Source organism: Dermatophagoides farinae, chromosome 1 (genome assembly GCF_024713945.1).
Source record: "Dermatophagoides farinae isolate YC_2012a chromosome 1, ASM2471394v1, whole genome shotgun sequence".
In the NCBI taxonomy this organism is placed as follows: domain Eukaryota; kingdom Metazoa; phylum Arthropoda; class Arachnida; order Sarcoptiformes; family Pyroglyphidae; genus Dermatophagoides; species Dermatophagoides farinae.
The window spans coordinates 7533375-7556088 of NC_134677.1; the positions used below are offsets into that span (position 1 = coordinate 7533375).

General features: G+C 30.1%; 10 protein-coding genes across 13 annotated transcripts; 3 read left to right on the forward strand and 7 right to left on the reverse strand.

The window, feature by feature from the left end:
* Positions 1 to 27: 27 nt before the first annotated feature.
* Positions 28 to 3274, forward strand: LOC142597644 (uncharacterized). 3 transcript variants are annotated; one of them, XR_012832324.1, is made up of 4 exons: positions 83 to 477; positions 560 to 1119; positions 1199 to 2532; positions 2589 to 3274. XR_012832324.1 is itself a non-coding variant. In XM_075732570.1 (3 exons), the coding sequence occupies exons 1-3, from the start codon at positions 368 to 370 to the stop codon at positions 2470 to 2472; spliced, it is 1944 nt and encodes a 647-aa protein (XP_075588685.1). In that variant the 5' UTR covers positions 28 to 367; the 3' UTR covers positions 2473 to 3274. The 3 variants fall into 3 exon arrangements, 2 of the variants coding, with proteins under 2 accessions (XP_075588685.1, XP_075588680.1); XM_075732570.1 differs by having other exon boundaries at positions 28 to 477; positions 1199 to 3274; XM_075732565.1 differs by having other exon boundaries at positions 104 to 470; positions 529 to 1119; positions 1199 to 3274.
* A 2-nt stretch (positions 3275 to 3276) lies between these two features.
* On the reverse strand, positions 3277 to 5164 carry Dolk (Dolichol kinase). Its single transcript, XM_047055941.2, has 5 exons — positions 4960 to 5164; positions 4440 to 4890; positions 4198 to 4377; positions 3924 to 4139; positions 3277 to 3867 (listed from the first exon to the last, which is right to left on the reverse strand). The coding sequence occupies exons 1-5, from the start codon at positions 4977 to 4979 to the stop codon at positions 3373 to 3375; spliced, it is 1362 nt and encodes a 453-aa protein (XP_046911897.2). The 5' UTR covers positions 4980 to 5164; the 3' UTR covers positions 3277 to 3372.
* A 2-nt stretch (positions 5165 to 5166) lies between these two features.
* Positions 5167 to 7615, forward strand: LOC124492920 (SH2/SH3 adaptor protein dock). The gene is made up of 3 exons (XM_047055942.2): positions 5167 to 5785; positions 5841 to 6946; positions 7021 to 7615. Exons 1-3 carry the CDS (start codon positions 5782 to 5784, stop codon positions 7219 to 7221), a joined length of 1311 nt encoding a protein of 436 aa, XP_046911898.1. The 5' UTR covers positions 5167 to 5781; the 3' UTR covers positions 7222 to 7615.
* On the reverse strand, positions 7496 to 13044 carry Iml1 (GATOR complex protein Iml1). 2 transcript variants are annotated; one of them, XM_047055939.2, is made up of 9 exons: positions 12772 to 13044; positions 12196 to 12676; positions 11810 to 12140; positions 11620 to 11754; positions 11490 to 11551; positions 8700 to 11403; positions 8146 to 8645; positions 7973 to 8068; positions 7677 to 7914 (listed from the first exon to the last, which is right to left on the reverse strand). In XM_047055939.2, exons 1-9 carry the CDS (start codon positions 12900 to 12902, stop codon positions 7708 to 7710), a joined length of 4647 nt encoding a protein of 1548 aa, XP_046911895.2. In that variant the 5' UTR covers positions 12903 to 13044; the 3' UTR covers positions 7677 to 7707. The 2 variants fall into 2 exon arrangements, with proteins under 2 accessions (XP_075588707.1, XP_046911895.2); XM_075732592.1 differs by lacking the exons at positions 7677 to 7914; positions 7973 to 8068 and adding an exon at positions 7496 to 7609 and having other exon boundaries at positions 8321 to 8645.
* A 49-nt stretch (positions 13045 to 13093) lies between these two features.
* LOC124492921 (small ribosomal subunit protein eS19) lies at positions 13094 to 13981 on the reverse strand. The gene is made up of 4 exons (XM_047055943.2): positions 13810 to 13981; positions 13576 to 13715; positions 13400 to 13513; positions 13094 to 13322 (listed from the first exon to the last, which is right to left on the reverse strand). The coding sequence occupies exons 1-4, from the start codon at positions 13890 to 13892 to the stop codon at positions 13171 to 13173; spliced, it is 489 nt and encodes a 162-aa protein (XP_046911899.1). The 5' UTR covers positions 13893 to 13981; the 3' UTR covers positions 13094 to 13170.
* A 65-nt stretch (positions 13982 to 14046) lies between these two features.
* Positions 14047 to 16175, reverse strand: eIF2Bepsilon (eukaryotic translation initiation factor 2B subunit epsilon). The gene is made up of 6 exons (XM_047055940.2): positions 15805 to 16175; positions 15549 to 15731; positions 15301 to 15472; positions 15088 to 15243; positions 14722 to 15028; positions 14047 to 14648 (listed from the first exon to the last, which is right to left on the reverse strand). Exons 1-6 carry the CDS (start codon positions 16023 to 16025, stop codon positions 14128 to 14130), a joined length of 1560 nt encoding a protein of 519 aa, XP_046911896.1. The 5' UTR covers positions 16026 to 16175; the 3' UTR covers positions 14047 to 14127.
* Position 16176: 1 nt separating this feature from the next.
* On the reverse strand, positions 16177 to 18404 carry P58IPK (dnaJ homolog subfamily C member P58IPK). Its single transcript, XM_047056041.2, has 5 exons — positions 18040 to 18404; positions 17865 to 17972; positions 17021 to 17772; positions 16809 to 16929; positions 16177 to 16746 (listed from the first exon to the last, which is right to left on the reverse strand). The coding sequence occupies exons 1-5, from the start codon at positions 18122 to 18124 to the stop codon at positions 16337 to 16339; spliced, it is 1476 nt and encodes a 491-aa protein (XP_046911997.2). The 5' UTR covers positions 18125 to 18404; the 3' UTR covers positions 16177 to 16336.
* LOC124493006 (alpha-1,2-mannosyltransferase ALG9-like) lies at positions 18242 to 20609 on the reverse strand. The gene is made up of 4 exons (XM_047056039.2): positions 20123 to 20609; positions 19848 to 20072; positions 19499 to 19775; positions 18242 to 19440 (listed from the first exon to the last, which is right to left on the reverse strand). Exons 1-4 carry the CDS (start codon positions 20542 to 20544, stop codon positions 18598 to 18600), a joined length of 1767 nt encoding a protein of 588 aa, XP_046911995.2. The 5' UTR covers positions 20545 to 20609; the 3' UTR covers positions 18242 to 18597.
* Positions 20610 to 20675: 66 nt separating this feature from the next.
* Positions 20676 to 21458, forward strand: LOC124493010 (SPRY domain-containing protein 7). The gene is made up of 3 exons (XM_047056043.2): positions 20676 to 20850; positions 20907 to 21023; positions 21094 to 21458. Exons 1-3 carry the CDS (start codon positions 20739 to 20741, stop codon positions 21456 to 21458), a joined length of 594 nt encoding a protein of 197 aa, XP_046911999.1. The 5' UTR covers positions 20676 to 20738.
* A 188-nt stretch (positions 21459 to 21646) lies between these two features.
* On the reverse strand, positions 21647 to 22659 carry LOC124493009 (uncharacterized). Its single transcript, XM_047056042.2, has 2 exons — positions 22478 to 22659; positions 21647 to 22418 (listed from the first exon to the last, which is right to left on the reverse strand). Exons 1-2 carry the CDS (start codon positions 22603 to 22605, stop codon positions 21650 to 21652), a joined length of 897 nt encoding a protein of 298 aa, XP_046911998.1. The 5' UTR covers positions 22606 to 22659; the 3' UTR covers positions 21647 to 21649.
* Between the last annotated feature and the right edge of the window lie 55 nt (positions 22660 to 22714).

Here is a 22714-nt window from a genome sequence, read left to right on the forward strand (position 1 = left end):
GTCATAACAAAAAAAAAATAAGAAAACAGATCACGTGACCTGTTTGACAGCTGTTTGTTGTTATATTATTGCTACTATCATCAATTATAATGATGCTTTTGTTGCAAAATTAATTTCTCCTTTTTTAATGATTATATTTCACGACGACAAAATTATTGAAAAAAAATTACAATCAGTTTCCTGAAATATTTTATCTAAAAAAAAAAAGATTTTTAATTAATTTTTGGCCAATCAAAAACATTCTGGTCATCGTGTTTGATTTGTTCATTGTTGTGAATTACAGATAATATAATAGATTTAGATATTATTAGAGTAGAATTTTGTCATCAATAAAACAAAACAAAATCATTGAAACAAACAGATAAAAATGTCTTCAGCATTTATTACAATACCTGCGAATACGATACAAGCATTGAAAAATATTGGCTATTCCATCACTACAACCACCAATGCTAATATAATACCAAACGATTTCAGGTATGAATTTCATTTATTATTCCGTTTTGTTTTCCAAAATAATAATAATATATTCATTTATAATTCTATATAAACAATACAGCAATAATAATAATACGATGATGATGAAAGATAATGATAAAAAAGTTGAAGTTCGATGGCTAGACTCTGAAGCTGAATTATATATAAAACAATGGCGTCGTAGATATCGACAATTAGAAGCAATTGATAATAATAATGATACAAAACGTTTACATTCATCATCATCAATATTATGGCCACCATCAAATCAATCATCATCATCGTCATCATTGGATGATTGGTATCGGACGGCTCATACCATATTGGATTTGGATGTTTCCTATCTGAATTCTAAAGAATATCATAAATATAAATGGAATGATGAAGGTTTTGATCTCATATTCAATAATCGATCCAAACCATTCTCATTGTTTATCGATGATGATGATAATTATAATTTCAATGATGATGAGGATTTATTAACATTTCATCAATTTACACATCAGCAGCAGCAACAACAACAACAATTTTTACCATTCGAAGCGATGATTACATTGGATCCAACTATACCAATTAATCAAGAATTTTTAGCTGTATTAAAATCAAATAATTTGATGGTGAAAAATGGTAAACTATTGGAAAGTATGTATAAGAAATTAAATGAAAAACGAATTTTTTTTTAATTAATTTGATTTTTATTTATATATGTTCCAATAAACAGAAGAAAATATTGTTTCCACAAAAGATAATCATCATCATCATCATCATCATCATAATAATAATAAAGTTTATGAGAAACAAACAACGAGAAGAAATCAGAAACAAACCGCTCACGCACCAGCACCACCACCCCCACCACCACCATTAGTACCAACAACACCGATAACCAATGTAATTGAACCTTTGTCATCATCAACAGCAACAATGGCAATGATGAATATGAATGAATTACAATCCGCGGCTGCAGCAACGGTATTAACAACACCGTTATTAGCAGCGACAAATATTACCCCATCACCATCATCACAAACAAATCATGGTGGGAAATGTAATAATAGTTCAAGTGGTAAAAGTCAACGAAATAGGAATCATCATCATAATCAGAATAATAATTCAAACCAAACGAATAACAATAATAACACAACAAATAATAGCGGTGGTGGTAAACCACGTAATCGTCCCAGTTCAACACGAAGACAGATGTACATATGTGAATATCCAGGATGTACATATCAATCGGATAGGAATTTTAATTTTCTTCGCCATAAACGTACACATATTAAACAAAAAAATGATTCAGATTCTGGCCATCAAAAACGTAATAGTAATAACAATAATAATAATAATAATTCATCATCAACATTAACAAATGTAACGGCAACACCGACGACGACATCATCGTCATTGGTTACATCGAATAGTTTTCCGTTCAATACACCGATACCACCAAATGCAACAAATTTAATGATTATGGCAAATAATGTTCCCCCAACATCATCTTGTTTTGAATCACCAACAACGGCGGGTATAGAATTCAATCATCAGAATGGTTTAATCATGACCACTAATCTACACAATGATTCAACATTATCAAATACATCGCCATTATTACCGAATGACTTCAGTATAGATCTTGGCCACCACCACCGTCATCATCCATCAGCATTACCGACAACAATTTCGACGACACCAGCAACAACACCACGACAACAACAACAATTGAACATTGTGGCAACGGCAACCAATGTTGAATCAACAATAAATTTACCAACAACAGTTAGCATTACAGAGAATGGACATCCATTTATATTGAGTACCGGTAGTAGTATTGATCATGATAATTATCTACAGCCGCATCTTCATCATAATCATCACCATCATCATCATAATCATCATCAGAATATTATTATGAAAGATATTAATAATTTTGAGCATTTGTTGGCTGATAATCATCATTTTTCAACATTAACATTGGATCAATCATTTTTATCCTAATTCATTCCATCTTTACGAATTATAAACCAAATTCAAATTAACTAGCTTTTGTGGCAAACGGTAATACAAATTAAAAAAAAGTACAAATGATCATTAATCTGGAATTTGTTTCGTAGAAAATTTTTCGGTGTAGACCATATACCTTTTTTGGTTTCTGTTTGTGTGTGTGCTGTCCATTTTTTTTTTTTTAGTAATACCAAAATTTCCCGGGAAAAAACAATTCAATTTGTACAGAACAATAATAATTCTGTCATTGTCAACCGCGTTTTATTATTATCATTATTATTATTATCATCATCATTATCCAATTTTCCTTTTGCTTATTTATTCAAATATCGCGAATCTCTATCATTAATCATCTAAAAATTTGAAATAACCAAACATAACATCTTATTTGGTCTTTCATTCATATATTCGAATATAATATAAACAAAACAAAAGATTCTGGTTTCATTTATGTGAGTATGAGAATGATATAAAAAGGATTGTGAAGAAATTTTAACAATCATTTTTAATCAATTAAAAAATATATAAAATTGTCAACATTATCACCATACATGCACACACACACACACACACACATTCATCATGTTTGTCATTTTACATAAAAAAAAATATTCTTCACCATTTTATTCAAAACCAACATTGAACATGTCAATTTTTCATAAATATTTCTTGAAAATCTTGAAATTTGTATAAAAAGACTGTTCTACTTAACACAAACACACACACACACACATACACATTCTTAGCATGTTTTTTCTTTTTATTATTCCATTAAAAATATTGATACATCAATCGATATACCATCTTTATCTTTTTTTTATTGCTTCTTATATTTTGCAAATCCAACATCGATTTTTCCTTCATTTCCAATGGAACAATTTTCTTTTGAATTTTTCAAAATAAAATCCTTATTAATAAATATTCAATCAAAGGTAGAATCAGATTATCCACATGTTTTGTAAATGTTTCATATAGACAACTAATGGTGGATAAGATTAAAATTCTGATGACTAGCTGAAAATCAAAAATGTTTAAATGATTTTCACCATTGAAATAATAATCAAACAGAATTAATGATAATGTATGTGAGAGAAAAAAACCGAATGTACCCAAATAGGTTTTACGTGATTTTGGCCATCGTCGATTGCCATATGTAATTCCAACAACGGAAGCAATAGTATCACCAATACCAATGGCCATAATTCCGGATGCAAGTGATATTTGATTCGAATGGTGAAGATTATTGCATAGCCATAATGGCGATGAACAACCAACCAATAGATAAATGTGTGATAATGTAAGTATACCGGAATCTTTTTCATCACGAAATCGATCAAATATAGTGTTTATAATTGAAATAATCACCGGTATATTGCTTAGACGAATAATCTATAATAATCGGAAATCAATTAGAAAAAAACCATTATATGAATGAATCATGTTACCTCAATGAAAATAAAAATAAATAGAATAAGTTTGGATGCAAAATCGAGCAAGATGACATCATATTTAATTCCAGTAATATAGACCAATGATATGGCTAGATGAAATATTTTTCGTGTTGCCGTTGTTGTGGCTCGATGAACTGTATGAAATGTATGAATGTAAGCAAACAATAATGTCAACAAAAGAACCAATGACCAGAATAGAAGTAAATAAATCTATGTTTAAAAAAAATGAATTCATCAAAGCTGAAAAACAAACTGAATATATAGTTACCCTAGTTTGATTGAATGAAAGAAAATTGAAGAACCAATATAATGGTTCAATGTGAAGAAAATGATACAGAAATCCATATAGTGATAATGGAAACGAGATCAAATAAATTATAGGATCTAAACCAGAAATTCGAATCCATTTGGCCACTATCCAATGAAAGGCCAATGTTGAATAACAAATCTATGATGAAATTAAGAATCATTCATTTTGAAATCTTATAATAAAGAAATTCAAATATTTACCAAACAAAATTTATCAAGTTTTCGATAGGCCGTGAATTCGCCATCAATCCAATATTGCCAATTAAATGTGATAATTGAAATTAGATAATAATTAATACATTGAAAAACAATGGCAAATTCGGCAAATGTAAAACATTTGGAATATTTTCTTGCCAATGTTCTCAATGTTTTCAATGCGATAACATTGAAAATTAAGAGAAGAAAACCAATGGGAAATAAATTAAACAACGTTTGATGTACAAAGATGAAAATGCCAACATTGAATAATATAAATAAACTAAATGAAACATTGAATCTATATGCGAACAAACCAATGCTTGCATTGATCAACAGATAGTATGGAAAAAGGTGAGACTTTGATCCTGAATCATCGCTATTCCAGAGTTCATATGCACCTATCAAAGGCAATAAAAGAATATACTTGGAATCGGCAATATTCTCACGAAAATTTCTATCGAATTCCAAATTATTTTAATAATTAATAAACATAATTTAAAAAAATTGAGGGTTAAATTCTTACAATGGATTAAATAAAGCCATTTGGAAGAGGGATTCAAAATTGAAATTATGATGTCATCCGCAAACGAAACGACAAGGCACATTTTAAATGATGATTATGCAAATAATTTGGGATCAATCAATTAAATCACAAGGAAAAATTGTTGATGAATTAAATTGATTAAAAAAATATAATCTTCTATCGATTGATAAATTATTAAGGCCATCTATCGGATCGAAAATGCATGAAACATCGGTTATTGGCCGCCGAATAATAAAAAAAATTTTGAGCAGGCAATTAACGAAAGCTAGTTTTATTCATCTTGCTTCGCGAACTCGAACGATATACACATACGCGCACTCATCATTTCCACATACCACAATTTTTGGGCTCATCCCATTCGATTTTGATTCGATTCATTTAATTTTGTTCATGTTTCGATTGTATTAAAGATAACTCTTAAAAATCTTGTTCATTTTTTTTTCGTCATTCATAAATTATCTGTAATTTTCAATCCAGATTACCTCTCCAATTCATCTCTTATTCCCACACACTTGGATACAGCTACGAATTGCATTAATCAAATGTAAACGATCGTTGATTGTTCATCATTACAATCATTAAATTGAAATGAATCTTTGAATGATTGTGTGTTTCTTTATTTCCATTCAAATTATTTAATGGTACTCTCACGACCATAATATTCAAGATCATCCTCATACGAATAATCAACATATTTGATCCATGTTTATGTAATATGAGTTTTTTTTCTTCTTCAACACACTTTTGTTGTTGTTGATTGTTACGTTCGAACATCCATTATAGATTGATATCGATCAAGATATGGGTAAGTATATTTTTTCCTTTGAAATTTATTTAATTCTTTTAATTAATTGATTTAGGTAAAACTGGTGAAGTAACCGTTATTGCTAAATTTGATTATAAAGCACAAGGAAGTCAAGAATTGGATTTGAAGAAAAATGAACGTCTCGTCTTGTTGGACGATAGTAAAAGCTGGTGGAAAGTGTTGAATTCAAAAAATCAATCCGGATTTGTACCATCAAATTATGTGAAACGAGAAAAAACATCCATTTTTGATAGTATAAAAAATCGTGTAAAGAAAAAAGATTATAAAAATTCACCGGTTTCATCACCATGTTCGAATAAAGCGTTTATTAATATTGACATTAATAATACAATACCGACAACGCCAACAAATTCACATCGAAATAATAATATTGGTGATGCTACAACATCACCACCGCCGCCGCCAATCACATCATCCGATTCACATTCACCATTAATGATAAATGAAATATTGAAAATTGTTACAGCAAAATATAATTACGAGGCACAACAAACGGATGAATTGACTCTAGTCAAAGGCGATAAGATATCGGTGCTGGAAAAATCATCAGATGGTTGGTGGCGTGGCCGTACACCAAATGGTGAAACCGGATGGTTTCCATCAAATTACGTCCAAGAACAAGATGATGTTCTGAATAATAAAACTACAAATAATAATCCAGCAGATCCAAATGGACAAAATTTATATCAAAATGATGAACTACAAAATATCGTTTCATTAAGCCAGAATGGATCGCAGAAAAATTATTTTACATTAGATTGGGTCATTGCATTGTATCCATTTCAATCACAGAATAATGAAGAGTTAAGTTTTCAAAAGAATGAAAAATTAGAAATTGTCGAACGACCTGAAAATGATCCTGATTGGTGGAAAGCACGTAATGATAAAGGTGAAATTGGTTTGGTTCCTAAAAACTATGTGAAAATCATCAAAGACAATCAATTGATTGATTCATTGAATAATGATTTTAATCGTTTGGCTGTGGAACCGAATTTTAATGGATCATTAAATAATCCGAATCAAAATGATCTTAGTCATCAAATCTGGTACTATGGTAGCATTTCACGTGGTGATTGTGACAAATTATTAAATGAATATGGCCAAGATGGTGATTTTCTCATACGTGACAGTGAAACGAATGTAATCTCAAATTTTTGTAGAATAAAAAAAATCATTCACAAATTAACTATTTTTTCTTCCATTCTCCATTCTAGATTGGCGATTATTCTGTTTCATTAAAAGCACCACAACGTAATAAACATTTTCGTGTACATTTTAGCGATGGTATCTATCATATTGGTCAAAGAAGGTTCAATTCATTGGAACATCTAATCGAACATTATAAAAAGGCACCAATCTATACTAGTTCTGATGGTGATAAATTATATCTAATCAAACCATTTTTCAAAAGATAATCTCAACAACAGAAACAAAAAATTTTTTGGATCTTTTTTCTACTGGACAAACACACACACACACACACACAAAGAGAAAATTAAATGAAATTCGGGCTGCTATTTAATTTAATATAATGACATACAATCGTACTTCATCTTCGATTCCATTCTTTTCGTTGTACATAATTTTATCTAGTTTTCTTTCTTTATTCTTCTTCTCAATACTTACAACACAGACACTTGAATTTTTTTTTATTACCCATATTTTTAAAATCGCCGGCAGTTTCTCTTAATACTCAGTTTTTTTTTGCTTTTAATTTTTTCTGTTTGTTAAATTTACATTTTTTTATTTAATTGATTATTATTATTACACATAAATGAAATTAAAAACAAAAGAAAATTATAGCTGAAATCGTATTGGCCATTGATTGGTTGTATGTAGATTGGATGTTGATTTGAACAAATTACATTCATCGAAATTATTTTATTTTATTCTCATTATGATCATTCGTTTGTACGATGAGATGAAGCTATCGATTGATTATGATGATGATAATAAACACTACTGTAAAATTCTACTAATCGATCATCTTTATTCTGACAGAATCCACGAAAATCTTGCATAATTTTACGCATTGAATTCTCATCACCAGTTACATTTGTTTTCCAACGTTTCGTTATTAGATAATTCCAACACCAAAGAAATCCAATCTATTTTGTAAAAATTTCAAATTAATTGAATGGCAAGATGTTTTTTCCGATGACTTACTTTTGCATCAATATGAGCATCCTGACCTTTTAATTGCATTCCACTAAAATGTCTAGTAATATATTCTTCATGTCCCATTTCTTGTCTATCGATACTCTGTGATACGAATTCAATATAAAATAGGAAATTATTCAATTAATCATCATTCTGAAATTGATCCAAAAAATACAAACCTGTAAAAATTTGCCACGTTTATTCAGATGTTTCTGTGCCGATGTAGTATTCTTTCTTGGTATCATAACAAATATACTACCGGATACATGGACAAATTGTCGTTGATTTTCGGTGGTCGGATCATGAAATGGTATGAAACCGAATTTGACTAAAATTTTCTCTTGAAAATTAAACAATCGTTCACCTTCCAATATTTTGAAACAAAGAAGACAATCAATATTCAATGATATATAGACTGGACCACGAAGTGGATCTGAACGATTCGAAAATGGTAATGCAAACGGATCCCATGGTATCGGAACAATATGTAGATTAGTTCCTTTCGTACGACTCCATGTTGAAACTTTTTCCGGTATAGCATTGCCGGTTGCAACCATCCATTCCATGATCATTTCAAATGCTTGTTCTGGATCATAAAGACTATGATATTTAACATTAACCCATTCTACTCGATCAGTTTTGCTATCCAATTCTACTTGAAAATTTTTGAATGTAAATTCTAAACAAATTTATTAGTAAAAAAATTAACAATTCGAAAATTTCATCCACAAACCTGGAGCTTGATTCGAGATAAGTTCATCTTCATATGCCGTTACCGTAGCAGTATTTTCCAATTCTTTTGGATTATGTTGTTGTACGATACCAACTTCCATCCAGGCACGTTCAAAATATATCCTTTCAATTTCATTTTTAGCAAAAAATTGTCGATTCTGATCAGTCATCAGGCAATAAAGATGGAATCCACGTTTAAAATTTACTGACATATCACCAGATGCATGTCTAATAAGATCTTTATTTCGAAAATTCTGAAACATTCGTTCAGCTACAGTTTCATTCGGTATATTTTCCACATGTTTAACAGCCCATTCGATCGCTTCCAAACTGATGAACGTATATTCAGGTAGATTACGAAATTTAATCGTAAACAAATTACTTGATTGTTGCATAAAGTTGATGATTTCATTCGGTAATGATTCGATGGTGATTTTATCAGAAATTTGTTCCGGAATAGAATCACATGTATCATGGCTACCACTATCAGCGGATGATCGATTTAATGTGGATGTTAATTTTTCATGTTTTATTGTACGATTTGATGATGATTCATTGATCGATGTAAGCGATATAGGATCATTCGAAGAACGAAAATGAGTGTCAAAATTATCGCCAATAGAATTGGCACTATTAGGTGTTTGAATCGATGTTGAACTATTTCGACGAATCAATGATGATGATGATGACGATGATGATGTTGAACAATTTTTACATTCAATAGATTTATTCGTATTTATCAATTTAACACCATTGATTACTTTCAATAGTTTGATGAAGCCTTTTTGTAATTGAATTTTTTCTTCGAATGAAAATACATCATAAAGATCACAATTAAATTCATTATCACCAGACATATAACGATCGATAATTTTTTTCGTTTTCGAATGTTGTGTAGGCAAAACAAGTAAACGAAATCGCCAATATTTAAGGCTTTCAATCAATGGATATTCAGTGTAATCACCACGTAGACAGATATAATTGTCTAGATAATTCCATTTATATGTTTCTAATTTTTCACTTGTAAATGTTACCCAACTAACACCATATGTTTCATTATCCGGTGTACGAATTCGATAACAATAACATATATTATTTGCTTTATATGGATGTCTTGGATGATAATTTATAATCGATATACGATTCTCTTTATGTGCTAATTCATGATAAATTCTTCCAATACTCAATATGAACGTATGTTTATTACCGGTACGATCACTGAATGTATAACATATTTTATTTTTTGGCAATAAAATTATCTGAAATCCTTGTTGCAAACGTTGATTGATCAATTCATTATAGAATTGATCAATGGTTAACATGTTCATTTTTTTATGATTATTACCACCACCATCTTCATTCGATTTCATATATCGTTGTTGATATAATTCATTTGCTTGTTCTTCAGGTAATAGATCATAAATATGTGTTACATAATCTTGTTCTAATGTACGTTTATCCGGAAGAAAATCGGTGGTTATCGGTAAACAAGCGGGCATCACTAATGATTTCCAATCAACACCGGTTGTTATGGCTGGTGTCCATTCTTGTTCACCTGTTGCACCCCATGCCCACAAAAGACTATTATCAGTAAGTAATAAACTACGTTGTTTCAGATGAATATCCGATTCATTCATTACATTTTTCTTTTCCAATTCAATCAAGGCATTCGATCGAGATTTTGTGAGATTTTTCTTTAAATCTTTATCCACATTTTTCATAAAGCCATCAATTTGATCAAACGATGTACGTTTAAAATTTTTATCTTTCGATAACACTTCTGTAGAATCATAGATGATATTAAAATCATCTGAATTTATTCGATTCTGTGGTATAGCTTGATAATGATGTTGTTGCATAAAAATTCCAGTTGGTCCAAGCGGAAATACATGTGTCCATCGACGACGATTTGAATTCAATTTAATCGTTACATGTGATGGATCAAATGGATTGATCAATGCTTTTGTACGATGTAATTGATCTTTGAATTTATGAACAATAATATCATCTTTTGATTTGATCTTAAAATGTCCTTCATTATTCACTTTATTCTCGACGGATGTTGAAAGATTGTGTGAAAATGAATTATTTTTTGGCCGCTGTAAAACATTTATACTACCACCACCACCACCATCGACTATATCATTATTCTTTGGTGATTGTGATAAAGATAATTTTGAGTATGCTGAACGTGATGGAACCACTACCGATTGACGACGTTTTGGCCGTTGTTCATCTAATACCATTAAATTATTTCCATCATCTAAATTTCGATTGTAAGACATCATCATTCTTTGTGAATGTGTAGGCTGATGAAGATGATGATGAAAAGAACCATGTTGATTAATCAAAAATATTGATGATGGTTTATTCGATGCGGATGTACGAAATATTTGATTATCATATTCATCATAATCAATGAATGGTATATTTTGACATGATGTTAAATCGATGCCATTTGAACCGGATTCATTGTTTTGGTTACCTTTTGAATTTGAATTATGGCTAATGAATGGTGGTAGATTGAGATTGGCGGATTTTTTGACAGGACTTTGTCCCTGTTCTGGTGGTGAAATGTTTGGCATTTTAATTCGTGGTATAAAATTAGACGAAGGAAATCGTTGTTTAGATGAGTAAAAACTAAGATTAATCCAATGAGGCATATTGTATTCATCGTTTGACATGTTTGCACGTCTTGAATTGAACTATAATCATCAAAAAAAAATTAGATTAGACATTTTGTATATTTGTATTACTGAAAACGCCTAAATTTATTCATTCAATTTATTACCTTAAATAATGGCACAGCATGAAGAGGTTGTTCGCCCAAACAAACCAGATCGCTACCAATACCTGCATGCACACAATGGATAATCATTTATTAGAATTTTTAGAAGACAGCTCAATCTCATTATATATACCATTATCAATGATTCGTTGTTTTGTTATGTTGGTCAAATCTAAATCCACTTCATATACACCAACACCGGGTGATATTACAACGGAAAGTTGACCGGTCCGATCAAAACTACGATCCAGATTATGTCGTTCAAAAACTGTTACAAAATCAAACAAAATCAGACGATAAATTGTCATTATTATTGAACTTACCATTAAGAGACATGTTTAAAACTTCGAGAAAATTTCCTTGTGATGCTGTCGAATTATATGCTTTAACACCTTTCAGACCTCTTTTCTCATGATAATGAATCACTTCTTCTTCATAAAGATTGAATAATTCTCGTAAATATATCAATGTCGATGACCAATCATCGAATCGTTCATTTTGAACAGCAACACGATAATAATCTTCATAGAATCGTTTCTGATAATCTTGTTGTAAACATTCCTGCATAGATTCAGGAAATTCATTGATATCACTAGCTAGATAGAAGGTTCGTGAAAACATAACAATGGTTACATCATGACTACAGTTGAATGTCTGTATCAAAAAAAAAATGTAAATAAATTCATAATAGATAGAATTTTATATTCACCTTCCATTTATTGAAAAGATCGGATAGAAAACCTTTGACAGCTTTCTCAAAATATAGATCACCATTAATATCATAATCCCACATTTCTGAACTCATCTGTAAGAATAGATAAACCATACTGGATGCAGATCTAAAAACTACTTTTGTTTCTTCATTGATATAACCACTGGCCATACGGACACCATGATGCCACATTTCAAATACCTGACATCGGATATTACTAAATTCAATCTTTTTATTCAGATAAACACAAGTGTTGGTTATATGTTTTTTTAATCGCCACATGTCACTACGTGCAAGATATTGATCTTTGAAGAATAATTCTACAGAATCTAATGCAACAATATCTTCATCCACAACGTTCATGACAACATCGCTAAAATTTCTTAGCTGAAATGTCATTGCAATCGAATGTTCGATTGTTATGGTTGGACAATTGGCTTTCGGTTTATCAACATTGGTTATTTGTAATACCAAACGACTAAAAAAAAGTTAAAGCAAAAAAAAAAATAAAACGATTGTTTTGTGAAATTGTTTTCAATTGTTATTTTTTAAAATTAAAATTCAAAATCAAACCTAAAGTTCTCTTCACTGGAATAAATTTCAACAATATCACCAATTTTAATATCGGAATAATCATTTTGACAGATGACAATATCATCATGATAATGAGTACGTTGATGTGTATTCAATTTAACGGTGGGCATTGTTTTATTTTCTATTATATTCTGTCTGAAATTCTTTAAAAATTTTTAAAAAATTCTTTAAAATCATTTCACTAAAATGTACGCATAAAATGCATGAGTGTTATGACAAAATTGTCTACAATGCCATCTATAATCATTTTATCGCAAGACTTGAAAAAGAATTTTTCAAATGGAAAAATTATGCAAAAAAATTATATTAATTTTTTTTTATTTTTTATGAAAAAAATCGAACATAATTTTGTTGAATGAATTTTTAAAAAGAACAATCTTATGCCGTGGTTGCCATAGCAGCATTTTCTTCCAGAATCTTTTTCCGAGATGCTTCTTTCAATTGAGCAGCAATACGATTCATATCTTTGCAACCTTGACTTGTCAAACGACGACCACCGCTGTTGGCATCCTTTTCCACCCAGTTGACGGCTAAATTGAAATTAAAATTAACAAATTACGAGAAAAATCAATTTTTTTATTGGGGGAGGGCTGGAAATGATACAAACCTTCCAATGCTTGCAGGGATTTACGAGCAATATTCGAACCACCACGGCAAAAATGCGATGGACGTACACCACGACGATTTCTACCACCATAGATTTTGGTAATGGCACCAACACCTGAAATTTACAAAAAAAAAATCAAAACAAATCAATTTTGAAAACGAAATAATTCAACTGACCAACTGGGGATCGATGATACAAATGACGGGCAACCGAAGCACAACGTGTGTAGAACCAATCATCATCATATGGAGCCAATTCTTTATACACAGCAGTTTTGACCAAATCACTCCAATCCGGCACTTTTAATTTACCCGATCTATTATCAAATAATAACAAAAAAACGAAAATCAATAAGTTGCTTTCGTGATGACATGTGGGCTAAAAAAACATTAAATTTTCAAAAAATTTACTTTTTAAGAAAAGCGGCCAATGCAACAACAAATTCACTTTGATCAACATCTTTAACACTGACCGATTTTACATTCAAATTCATTTTTTCTGAATGATAATTACTGGAGAAAAACGTCGAAAAAACCAAAATGAAAACACGAGGCAAGCACAACAGTGAGCGAAAGGAAGAGAGGAAATACAGTGTACGTACACGCGTGATTCACGGAAAGTTTCTTGTTGTTGAAAAAATTTACGGGAAAATTTTGAAAAATTTTTATTGAAAAAAAATTTATATTTAAAAAAATCAATTTAATCAAAAAAAGAAATTAATTAATCAATTAATCATCCTGATCATCCGTGGATTCTTCTTCAGCTTCCTCAAGCCATTTAATGAAAAGGCCCACTTCTTTTGATTTTCGTAATGTTTCCTGTTCACTGGTGACATGATCCGAAAGACTCTTTGGCTTATAAAACCATTTTAAAATCAAATCTTCTTCAAGTACATTTTCTTCATATAAAAATTTAATTATTTTGATCAAATGTAAGCTGGTAACCAGTTCCTTGTTTTGTAGTTGAAATTCTTCAATAGAATAGATACAATCATTTTGTGATGAAATACTTTTGATATAATTTTGAATTATAGGTAGACCATATTTTAGATTTGATTTAACAGTGGATGAAAAATTTCCATCACTATTCAGTGCTAAATTTAGAACGGCTTTGATTACCAATGAATTCACCTCGTTCACCGGAACATTATATGCATGTTTTGATGAATTGATCTCCAATATAATATTCTCTGCGATGGAATGTTCTTCAATTCCTCGTGAAACACTATCATATACTTCATTGTAGAATGCTGCGATAATGATAAATAACATTAATAATGAAATTAAAATAGCAACAAAAAAAAATACCAGAAAGAATCTAACCTGAATACTCATCACCTAAACTATCATAACTATCGTCGGAAGCATCGGAAAATTTTGTACTATCTGAATCACATTCATCATCATGATTTTCGTTCATTTCTTCATTATGGCCAGAATCAGAATCCAATTGTAAACACTCAATATTTTCATCATCAATATTAATATCACTAACACGACCATTCGGAACAATTGGATAAACGAACCGTTGCAATAGGTCACGACTTATATTACGATAAGCTAGAATACTATCGACACGAGCAGCATAACCTTCTTCAAGAATTTCCACATGAATATGATGACAAAGCAGCTGGTAAAAAATAAATTAAAATATAAATTATGAAATTCAGTGCATAGTTTACCACTCACTTCAATATCAGCCAAAAGACCATGAATAAAATTTTCACGGGTTTCAAAATCAAAATTGTCCGAAAAATCAGGTGGAACTTTTTCCGAACAGATAGCAATTTGAGTATCAAGTAGATCATAATGAATCGAAATACAAGAGTTTCTTTCAAATAAATCCTAAAAAAATTGTATGAGAAAAACAATTTGAAAATTTTTGTAGAAAAAAAAACAAACCGTTGGTATTTCGGCGCGTTTCTTCATGGATTTTTCAAACAAAACTATTTTCTGTTGAGAATCCAAAGCTATCATTGTCTTTTGATTTGGCGATGATCTAGAACGATGATTTGGCCACACTTTACGAAAAATACAAGTCATTACACAGCCAGGATCTTTTTTTATATTTTCCCTGTATGTATAAGATAGAAAGCCAAAAAATAATTAGACCAACACAACCAATTGTTGATTCATCCAGTTTTGATTACTTGTGTTTTTCAATCATTTTGTCCAGTCTAAGATTTCCTACACAATCACCATGTATTAGGATAAAATTTGATTTTATTATTCCACGAGAATACAGATCTCTCATCACCGGTCCAAGGCTTGTGTAATCTTCAGAGAAAAATATTTGAATATTCAATTTGACATACACTTTACGTTTATAGTCGCTATAAAAAGTGATAAAATAAAATTAACTAGTTTTTCAATTCTATTAAAATAATAATTAATAATTGAACTTACTCGATGAATTTTTTAATTTCTTCAAAAAATTTACCACAGAATAGAAAAATTTCATCAATATTTGATAATGTCAACATATCGATTGTGTATTGCAACATTGGACGATCGACTAAATTCATCAGAACTTTTGGCTTGGATAGCTCAATAGGAGCAAAATGTTCATCATTATCGATCAATACGACCGCTTGATGAATTTCTTTTTCCATTTTCTTTATATTCATCGTTAATTGATTAAATGATTTTTAGCAGCAAAAACAATTCCAAAAACATTAAATGAAGAGAAAAATAATAAAAAAATTTATAAATATAAATTCCACACACACACACACAAACAAACACACATTGTCAGTGGCTTTTCACATAGTACATATACAGAAACAACAATTTCAAGTTTTTTATTAAGAAAATTAAAAAAATTTCAAAGAAAACAGATGACAAAAATGATATTTACACATATATAAATATTGTTTGATACGTGTTATTATATTACAAATTTTTTTTTTGAGAGAAAAATTGGTAAAAATATTAATGTTTAAAATGTAAATTTAAACGTATATCGACCACCGAATGGATCGAATCCTTGTGTAAATGGATGGAATGCATTACCATTCTGTTGTTCAGGATCTAATGGATCTTCTCCATTATCAAATTTTTGTCGTTTTTCTGGATCGGTTAACACTTCTTTGGCTGCAGCAATATCAATAAATTTATCCTCTGCCTTTTTTTTCTCATCACCTTGATATTGATCGGGATGCCATTTACTGGCTGCTTTACGATATGCTTTCATTATATCTTTTTTCGTTGCATGACGTGGAACGCCAAGAATTTTGTAATAATCACGTTTTTTCGATTGTTTTTTCAATCTTTCGGCTTTATTATAGCCATCTTTGGCACGGGTCATGTTTTCGTCGATTTGTAACACTTTTTTATAATCACTTGATGCTATGTTTGTTGTAAGGATGAAAAAAGGATGAAATTTTAATTTAAATTTATTATTTGCTTACCATCATCGTAATTTTCAAGATTAATATATGAATCAGCTCTATCACATAATGCATGGATATCGTTTGGATGTAATTCTAATACTTCTGTGCAAACTTTGATTGCTTGCTGGGCATCTCCTTTCTAAACAACAACAACAACATATATCGGATACAGAGAAAAAATAGAATTTCATTTGAATTTCATTCAAAATCCTAAATTGTAATTTACATACCAGATTTAAACAATGGCATAATTTTGATTTGAAAAGATGAACCAAATTCGGCATCTGATTTTCCAATTCTAAAGCTGCTTGTAATTTATCAATACAACCTTGATGATCATGTTTTGAAGCAAATTCTGTCCCACTTTTATAAAGATTGGCCAATTTTTTCACTTTTTTATAATGTTGATGACATTGCTTATGATCGGGATCCAATTTCAAACATTCACGTATTGCATTCAACGATTCTTCTGGTTCACCAATCTGATAATGAAGTTTACTTAGCTTTAGGAATCCATCGGTGTTATCGGATTTCATTTTTGTTAATGCACGTAAATCGTTTATTGCATTGATTATATCGCCAATATTTTCAAAACAATGTGCTCTCATTTCACGTAGTTCGTAGCTCCAATACAATTCTTGGCTAAGTTTATTCAACAACGGTATTGCTTCAGAACATTTACCGATTTCCACCAAATGTTCGGCAAGATATTTATCACTTTTTAAATGTTCAATCTGCTCATAATAATGATGTGCATCTGGATGATGTGGATCAACATGTATGATATATTCAAATTCTTGTTGTGCTTGATCAAGATTTCCTTGTCTATAAAGAACGACAGCTTTTTGTAATCGTGCCGGAACAAAATCTGGATTCAATTTCAAACATTCATTCAGATCATCCAATGCTGATCGATAACGACCCATTGCTTGATAAACGGTTGAACGTTTGAAATAAGTTAGATAATTATCTGGATCATTTTCTATGCATAAAAATTTGTTTTTGTTGAACAAATAAAAAAACGATTAAATTAATTAACAATTCAAGTATTAGTTTCTATATTTATTATCATACCAACAGCAAGATGATAATGAGATAAAGCATCATTTAGTTGTCCTTTCATTAATAGCTCCATTCCAAGTTCTAGATGCGTATCGACATCCGAACCATAAACACAGTATACTGTATAAAATTGAATAAAAATGTTAAATTTCAATTTGAAAGAAAAATTTTTCCAAAAATCACTTACAAAGATTAAAAACAATATCGAATAATAATGGAAAATAGATTTTAGCCATTGGTGGCATCTTGATTACCATAGATGCTTGTACCATTTTTATTTTGGACTTTGTTTCAGATTGCCACTCGAATGTAAACAAAACAAAACAAAAAATTTTGATCCAAAATCCAAAATATGGTGATGACGTATGCCAATCAATCAATAAATTACTGGCTGGTCAAACGATGCAATTTTATTAATTTAATTATTAATTAAATTAGATTCAATTTAATCAATGACCATATGAATGATGCAAATAGTAATTTTCATTGAAAATGAATGAATGTTTCTATGTTTGGCTTTATGTGTGTGTTGTAATAATCAGAACTTGCATGCAAATAACAACGAAAAAAATGCCATGTATCGTGTTAACATGTGATTGGCTAAACCAAAAAGGGGAGGATAAAAACATTCGGATTACGCATGCGCATTATCAAATTTATAAAAAAAATTTTAATTATTAATCATTTTTTTTGCTGATTAAATTCAATTAATTAATAATGATGATTGTGGATTGTGGATATCAAATTAATGGTACTTATTATAATATCTGATATTGGCCAATAGATTATAATCGATAAATTGACATTTACTTTCAAAAATGAATGGTATGCTAAATGTACGTAATATATTTGGTGATCGTTTTTGATCAAGAAATGGTAATGATTTAATTATTATCCATGATTCTGGATGTTTAGAATATGGATAATCACGGCCATAATAATCTGGATAATCTGAATCAATAATATAATGACAATCCTTTTGAACATTTTTGATGTAGCGTTCGGTTTCTTCTTGATTCATATCATTCATATGATCAGGTATCGTACGAGTTGGATATGTGACATTTGTATCAAAATGTTTAGGTAATTGTCCACGAAATTCCGATGCAATAAATTCAATTCGAAATTTAGATGGAATGAAAAAATTACTTGGAAATCGATGCCATTCTTTGCCTAGGCAAATAATTCTTGTTGTTGTTGTTGTTGTATTATGTAAAGTCGAATCGATAATCATGTTTGGTTCCCAGAATTTATGATAGATATTCATTGATGAATAATATCCTTCGTATAGTGCAGATATTCTAGCAGTGCTGAGAATGAAAAATATTGAAAATGATAAACCAATCAATTTTCGCATAAATGACTGTAAACGGTGGGAAAAACAGGCGACAATCAATGTCAAATTGTTGAATGTCAGAGATGTTGTCAAACACAATAAAGGATAGATTGGATACATAAAACGTTCTTCTTTATGAGCTTGATAAAAGAATATCATATACCAGAGATGTAATGAACAATTTAACAAAAATTGCTTAATCCAATTCTGGTTTTTGATTGGAAATTTTATACTCATAAACCATGTGATCATCTATGGATGTGTAATTATTTTGAAATTATTTTAACGATTGAAAAAGAAATCTACTCACCAAAATCGGAAAAGATGTTAAAGAAATGAAAAAGAAAATGTTGAAATTAAGGAATAAATTTCTTATGTAGTATGAAAATGGTTCAGTTCCATAAATATTTGGACCATGTTCACTGAACACATTGTAAAGGATAATGTTCAAACTGGCAAATACAAATTTACCATAATAATATGAATCGATCGCAATAGTTGGTATTAATATTATCAAAGCCGAAATGCAAGACGCTTTAATGAATTGTTTCGGATTTGACAGAAGAATAAGTAATGCCATAGGGATTCTAATTGGTTATGAATTTCAATTGAAATTTATTAATAAATTTGATTGGAAAAAAATTCTTTGAAAATCATACCCAATTACCGAAATGAATGGCCAACCAAGAATCGACCCAAAAGCAAAGAAAAAGATAAAAAGCTGATCATTGTCACGAAGCCAAAAAGCCAATGATAAACAAACAATGTAGATGGCAAATGAACTTGGAAGAAATGTTGTCATCGAATTGAACATACCGGCAGCCAAACAGGAAGTAGCACAATAATAGACTGCAGTTTGATTACCAAAATATTTTCGAATTGATCTAAATCAAAAAAAAGAAATTAAATTTTTTTCAATACAATCATTACTAACATGAATAAAAAAGTTTCGATAGAAGCCGAAATCATCACCATATAAAAACGGGTAATGTAGAAGATCACAATTTTACTAAAAAAAAATTTCAACAATTTAGCAGGTAGCATATAAAGCCATAGATATGCATATGATCGGATAGCGTATTTGGGTGAATATTCCCATGTTTGAAATCCATTACCATAGATTAGAAAATGTGATGGTTCCCAATAGTTAAATGTTTCATCACAATCATTAATGTTATTCCATAAAGCTGAACAAAGACGTGCAAATAGAAACCAAACGAATATCCATTTAGTTGATATGTAGGAATGAGTGTTTGTTTCCGATTGCTTCGTACAATCTTGATCTTGTTGTTCATTTTTTACCCGCGGCGGTAATGATGGTTTCCGCTGTTTGCCTAATCGACGTTTGGTCGGCATTTTGGTTGATTGTTAAAAAAAAAAAAATATTTTCCACAACCAAACATCTGTTGCCAAATTCAATATTACAATAGATAATGACAATAACAGATGGCGTAACATTTGCATTAATTGTTGACAGATTTGTTTGATTCTGTTAAAAAAAAAGAATCGGGTGTTGTCAAATAAATGTGATTCTTATTCAATTCAATACGATGATAATGGATTATCTATTTTGTTTGAATCGATGTTTTGGATTTCAATCAACACGATTAACACATTTTGAACAATCATTTAATGAAATATGTTTGGATGGAACAAGTGTTGGTTCGTTTTTTCCAATCTTTAAATTAAATGTAATTGGCGCTTATCAATTGGTTTAGGGAACGATGTGGTTATCATTAAAAAAGGACGTCGAATATGTGGCAGTGGTGGTGCTATAACCAATTTTCCAATCGTACAAAACAAAGCCTATTTCGAGGCTAAAGTTCAGCAATCAGGTATCTAATGGAATTTGACAAATGAATTGAATTCATTCGATTTTTTGTTTTTCCATATTTTTTTTTCTAGGCAATTTTGGTATTGGCCTTGCCACTAGTAATGTAGATCTGAATACAATACCATTAGGTACCGATAGTCAAAGTTGGGTATTACGACAAGATGGTACGATTGTACATGATAATAAAATCTTATATCAATTAGGCAATGATATCCAAGAAGGTGATATCATCGCCATACTTTATGATCATGTGGAATTACGTTTTCATATCAATAATAAACCAATCGAATATGAAGTACGTAATGTAAAAGGTTCAGAAATATATCCAGTTGTTTATGTTGATAATGGTACAATAATTGATATGTATTTTTCAAATTTCACACATCAACCACCATCATCATTTGATGCTATACTAATTGAAAAAGCATTACTTTGATGACCATGTGTCTGTTTGTTATCATTATTTTTTTTCAAATTGTTTTGTTTGTTTCAAAAAAAAATTGATTTATTCATTATTAATCAAATATTTACATTATTACAAAACTTACATGCACACACACACATATGCACATATAATATCTGGTATTAATTAATTGATGAAACAAAAAAAAAAAAAAATTTCTTAAATCAATTATTCGATTGTTTTTGTTTAATCATCTCTTTGAATTGTGTTAGAATTTTGGTTTCACGTTTTGTACGTTCTTCTTTATTAAACATTGCCAATGCACGTTTTTCATCTGCACTATAGATTTGATTTTCTTTACGTATACGTACAGCTTCCATACGACGATGACGACTACCACTCATTACATAGCCAACTTCTTCAAATGATTCAATTTGATCGCTAGTCAAACCGATTTCACCACGACGTGGTATACGTTTACCTTCGTTAACAAATGCAGCCATTGCTGCACCTTCACCTGGTAACAATGCTTTACCGAAATCACGATTATTCAACTCTAATGTTTCAATCGGTGCTGGTCCAACAATATCACTTTCATCGTTTTCATCATGTTTTTCATTCAATTTACGTTTCTCATTAAATTCACGGACAAATTGTTCCTCTTCAGCGGTTCGGAATTTTATTTCATCATCATTATTACATTCTGACGATGATGACGGTGATGGTGATGATGAATGTCTTCGCTTTTTATGTTTATCTTTTTTTCGTTTTTTCTTCTTTTCCTTTTTCGATTTATGTTTGCTACTATGTTTATGTTTACGTTTTTTACGATCATTTTTTCCATTCATATCATTAATATTTTCAAAATTATCATCATCATCATCATTTGATGTTTCACTATTATCCGTAGGTATTGGTGATGTATTCCAAATATAACCGACACCATTTCGGCCAATCGATTCACGTTGTTTTCGTCGTTTTATCCAATAATCTCTGAATGAAATGAAAAATAATGAGAATATAATTGAAAAATCAATTTCAAATCAATTTACCTATTGTCTTTATGGTCATAATTTCGTCTATCATATTTATCATGTCTATAATCAGAATGATAATAATCATCATCATTATTGTGACGGTTATGATGATGATGATGATGATCACGATGAATTGTTGACATTTTTTAAATTATTAAAAATTTTAAAAAGAAAAATGAGCAACTTGTAACGATACGTTCTGTATGCAGGGAACAATGCTTGTTAAATTTATCAAAATTCTAATCAACTTGC

Coding starts and splice junctions, on each gene's coding strand:
- LOC142597644 (XM_075732565.1), top strand. CDS start 368: ATGTCTTCAGCATTTATTACAATACCTGCGAATACGATACAAGCATTG. Junction 471..528: donor TGCTAATATAATACCAAACG/ATTTCAGGTATG, acceptor TAATAATAATAT/ATTCATTTATAATTCTATAT. Junction 1,120..1,198: donor AAATGGTAAACTATTGGAAA/GTATGTATAAGA, acceptor TCCAATAAACAG/AAGAAAATATTGTTTCCACA.
- Dolk (XM_047055941.2), bottom strand. CDS start 4,979: ATGGCTTTATTTAATCCATT. Junction 4,891..4,959: donor ATGGCTTTATTTAATCCATT/GTAAGAATTTAA, acceptor GGAATTCGATAG/AAATTTTCGTGAGAATATTG. Junction 4,378..4,439: donor AACTTGATAAATTTTGTTTG/GTAAATATTTGA, acceptor ATTTCATCATAG/ATTTGTTATTCAACATTGGC.
- LOC124492920 (XM_047055942.2), top strand. Junction 6,947..7,020: donor TACGTGACAGTGAAACGAAT/GTAATCTCAAAT, acceptor TCTCCATTCTAG/ATTGGCGATTATTCTGTTTC.
- Iml1 (XM_047055939.2), bottom strand. CDS start 12,902: ATGCCCACCGTTAAATTGAATACACATCAACGTACTCATTATCATGAT. Junction 11,552..11,619: donor ACAACGAATCATTGATAATG/GTATATATAATG, acceptor GTGTGCATGCAG/GTATTGGTAGCGATCTGGTT. Junction 8,069..8,145: donor AACGTGGCAAATTTTTACAG/GTTTGTATTTTT, acceptor TTCGTATCACAG/AGTATCGATAGACAAGAAAT.
- LOC124492921 (XM_047055943.2), bottom strand. CDS start 13,892: ATGAATTTGAATGTAAAATCGGTCAGTGTTAAAGATGTTGATCAAAGT. Junction 13,716..13,809: donor TTGGCCGCTTTTCTTAAAAA/GTAAATTTTTTG, acceptor ATTTGATAATAG/ATCGGGTAAATTAAAAGTGC. Junction 13,514..13,575: donor GTATCATCGATCCCCAGTTG/GTCAGTTGAATT, acceptor TGTAAATTTCAG/GTGTTGGTGCCATTACCAAA.
- eIF2Bepsilon (XM_047055940.2), bottom strand. CDS start 16,025: ATGAATATAAAGAAAATGGAAAAAGAAATTCATCAAGCGGTCGTATTG. Junction 15,473..15,548: donor AAAATGATTGAAAAACACAA/GTAATCAAAACT, acceptor TTATACATACAG/GGAAAATATAAAAAAAGATC. Junction 14,649..14,721: donor TTTAGGTGATGAGTATTCAG/GTTAGATTCTTT, acceptor TCATTATCGCAG/CATTCTACAATGAAGTATAT.
- P58IPK (XM_047056041.2), bottom strand. CDS start 18,124: ATGGTACAAGCATCTATGGTAATCAAGATGCCACCAATGGCTAAAATC. Junction 17,973..18,039: donor CGATATTGTTTTTAATCTTT/GTAAGTGATTTT, acceptor AATTTTATACAG/TATACTGTGTTTATGGTTCG. Junction 16,747..16,808: donor TCTTGAAAATTACGATGATG/GTAAGCAAATAA, acceptor CAACAAACATAG/CATCAAGTGATTATAAAAAA.
- LOC124493006 (XM_047056039.2), bottom strand. CDS start 20,544: ATGCCGACCAAACGTCGATTAGGCAAACAGCGGAAACCATCATTACCG. Junction 20,073..20,122: donor ATCGAAACTTTTTTATTCAT/GTTAGTAATGAT, acceptor TTTTTGATTTAG/ATCAATTCGAAAATATTTTG. Junction 19,441..19,498: donor TAACATCTTTTCCGATTTTG/GTGAGTAGATTT, acceptor ACACATCCATAG/ATGATCACATGGTTTATGAG.
- LOC124493010 (XM_047056043.2), top strand. CDS start 20,739: ATGATAATGGATTATCTATTTTGTTTGAATCGATGTTTTGGATTTCAA. Junction 20,851..20,906: donor TTTGGATGGAACAAGTGTTG/GTTCGTTTTTTC, acceptor CAATTGGTTTAG/GGAACGATGTGGTTATCATT. Junction 21,024..21,093: donor GGCTAAAGTTCAGCAATCAG/GTATCTAATGGA, acceptor TTTTTTTTCTAG/GCAATTTTGGTATTGGCCTT.
- LOC124493009 (XM_047056042.2), bottom strand. CDS start 22,605: ATGTCAACAATTCATCGTGATCATCATCATCATCATCATAACCGTCAC. Junction 22,419..22,477: donor TATGACCATAAAGACAATAG/GTAAATTGATTT, acceptor CATTTCATTCAG/AGATTATTGGATAAAACGAC.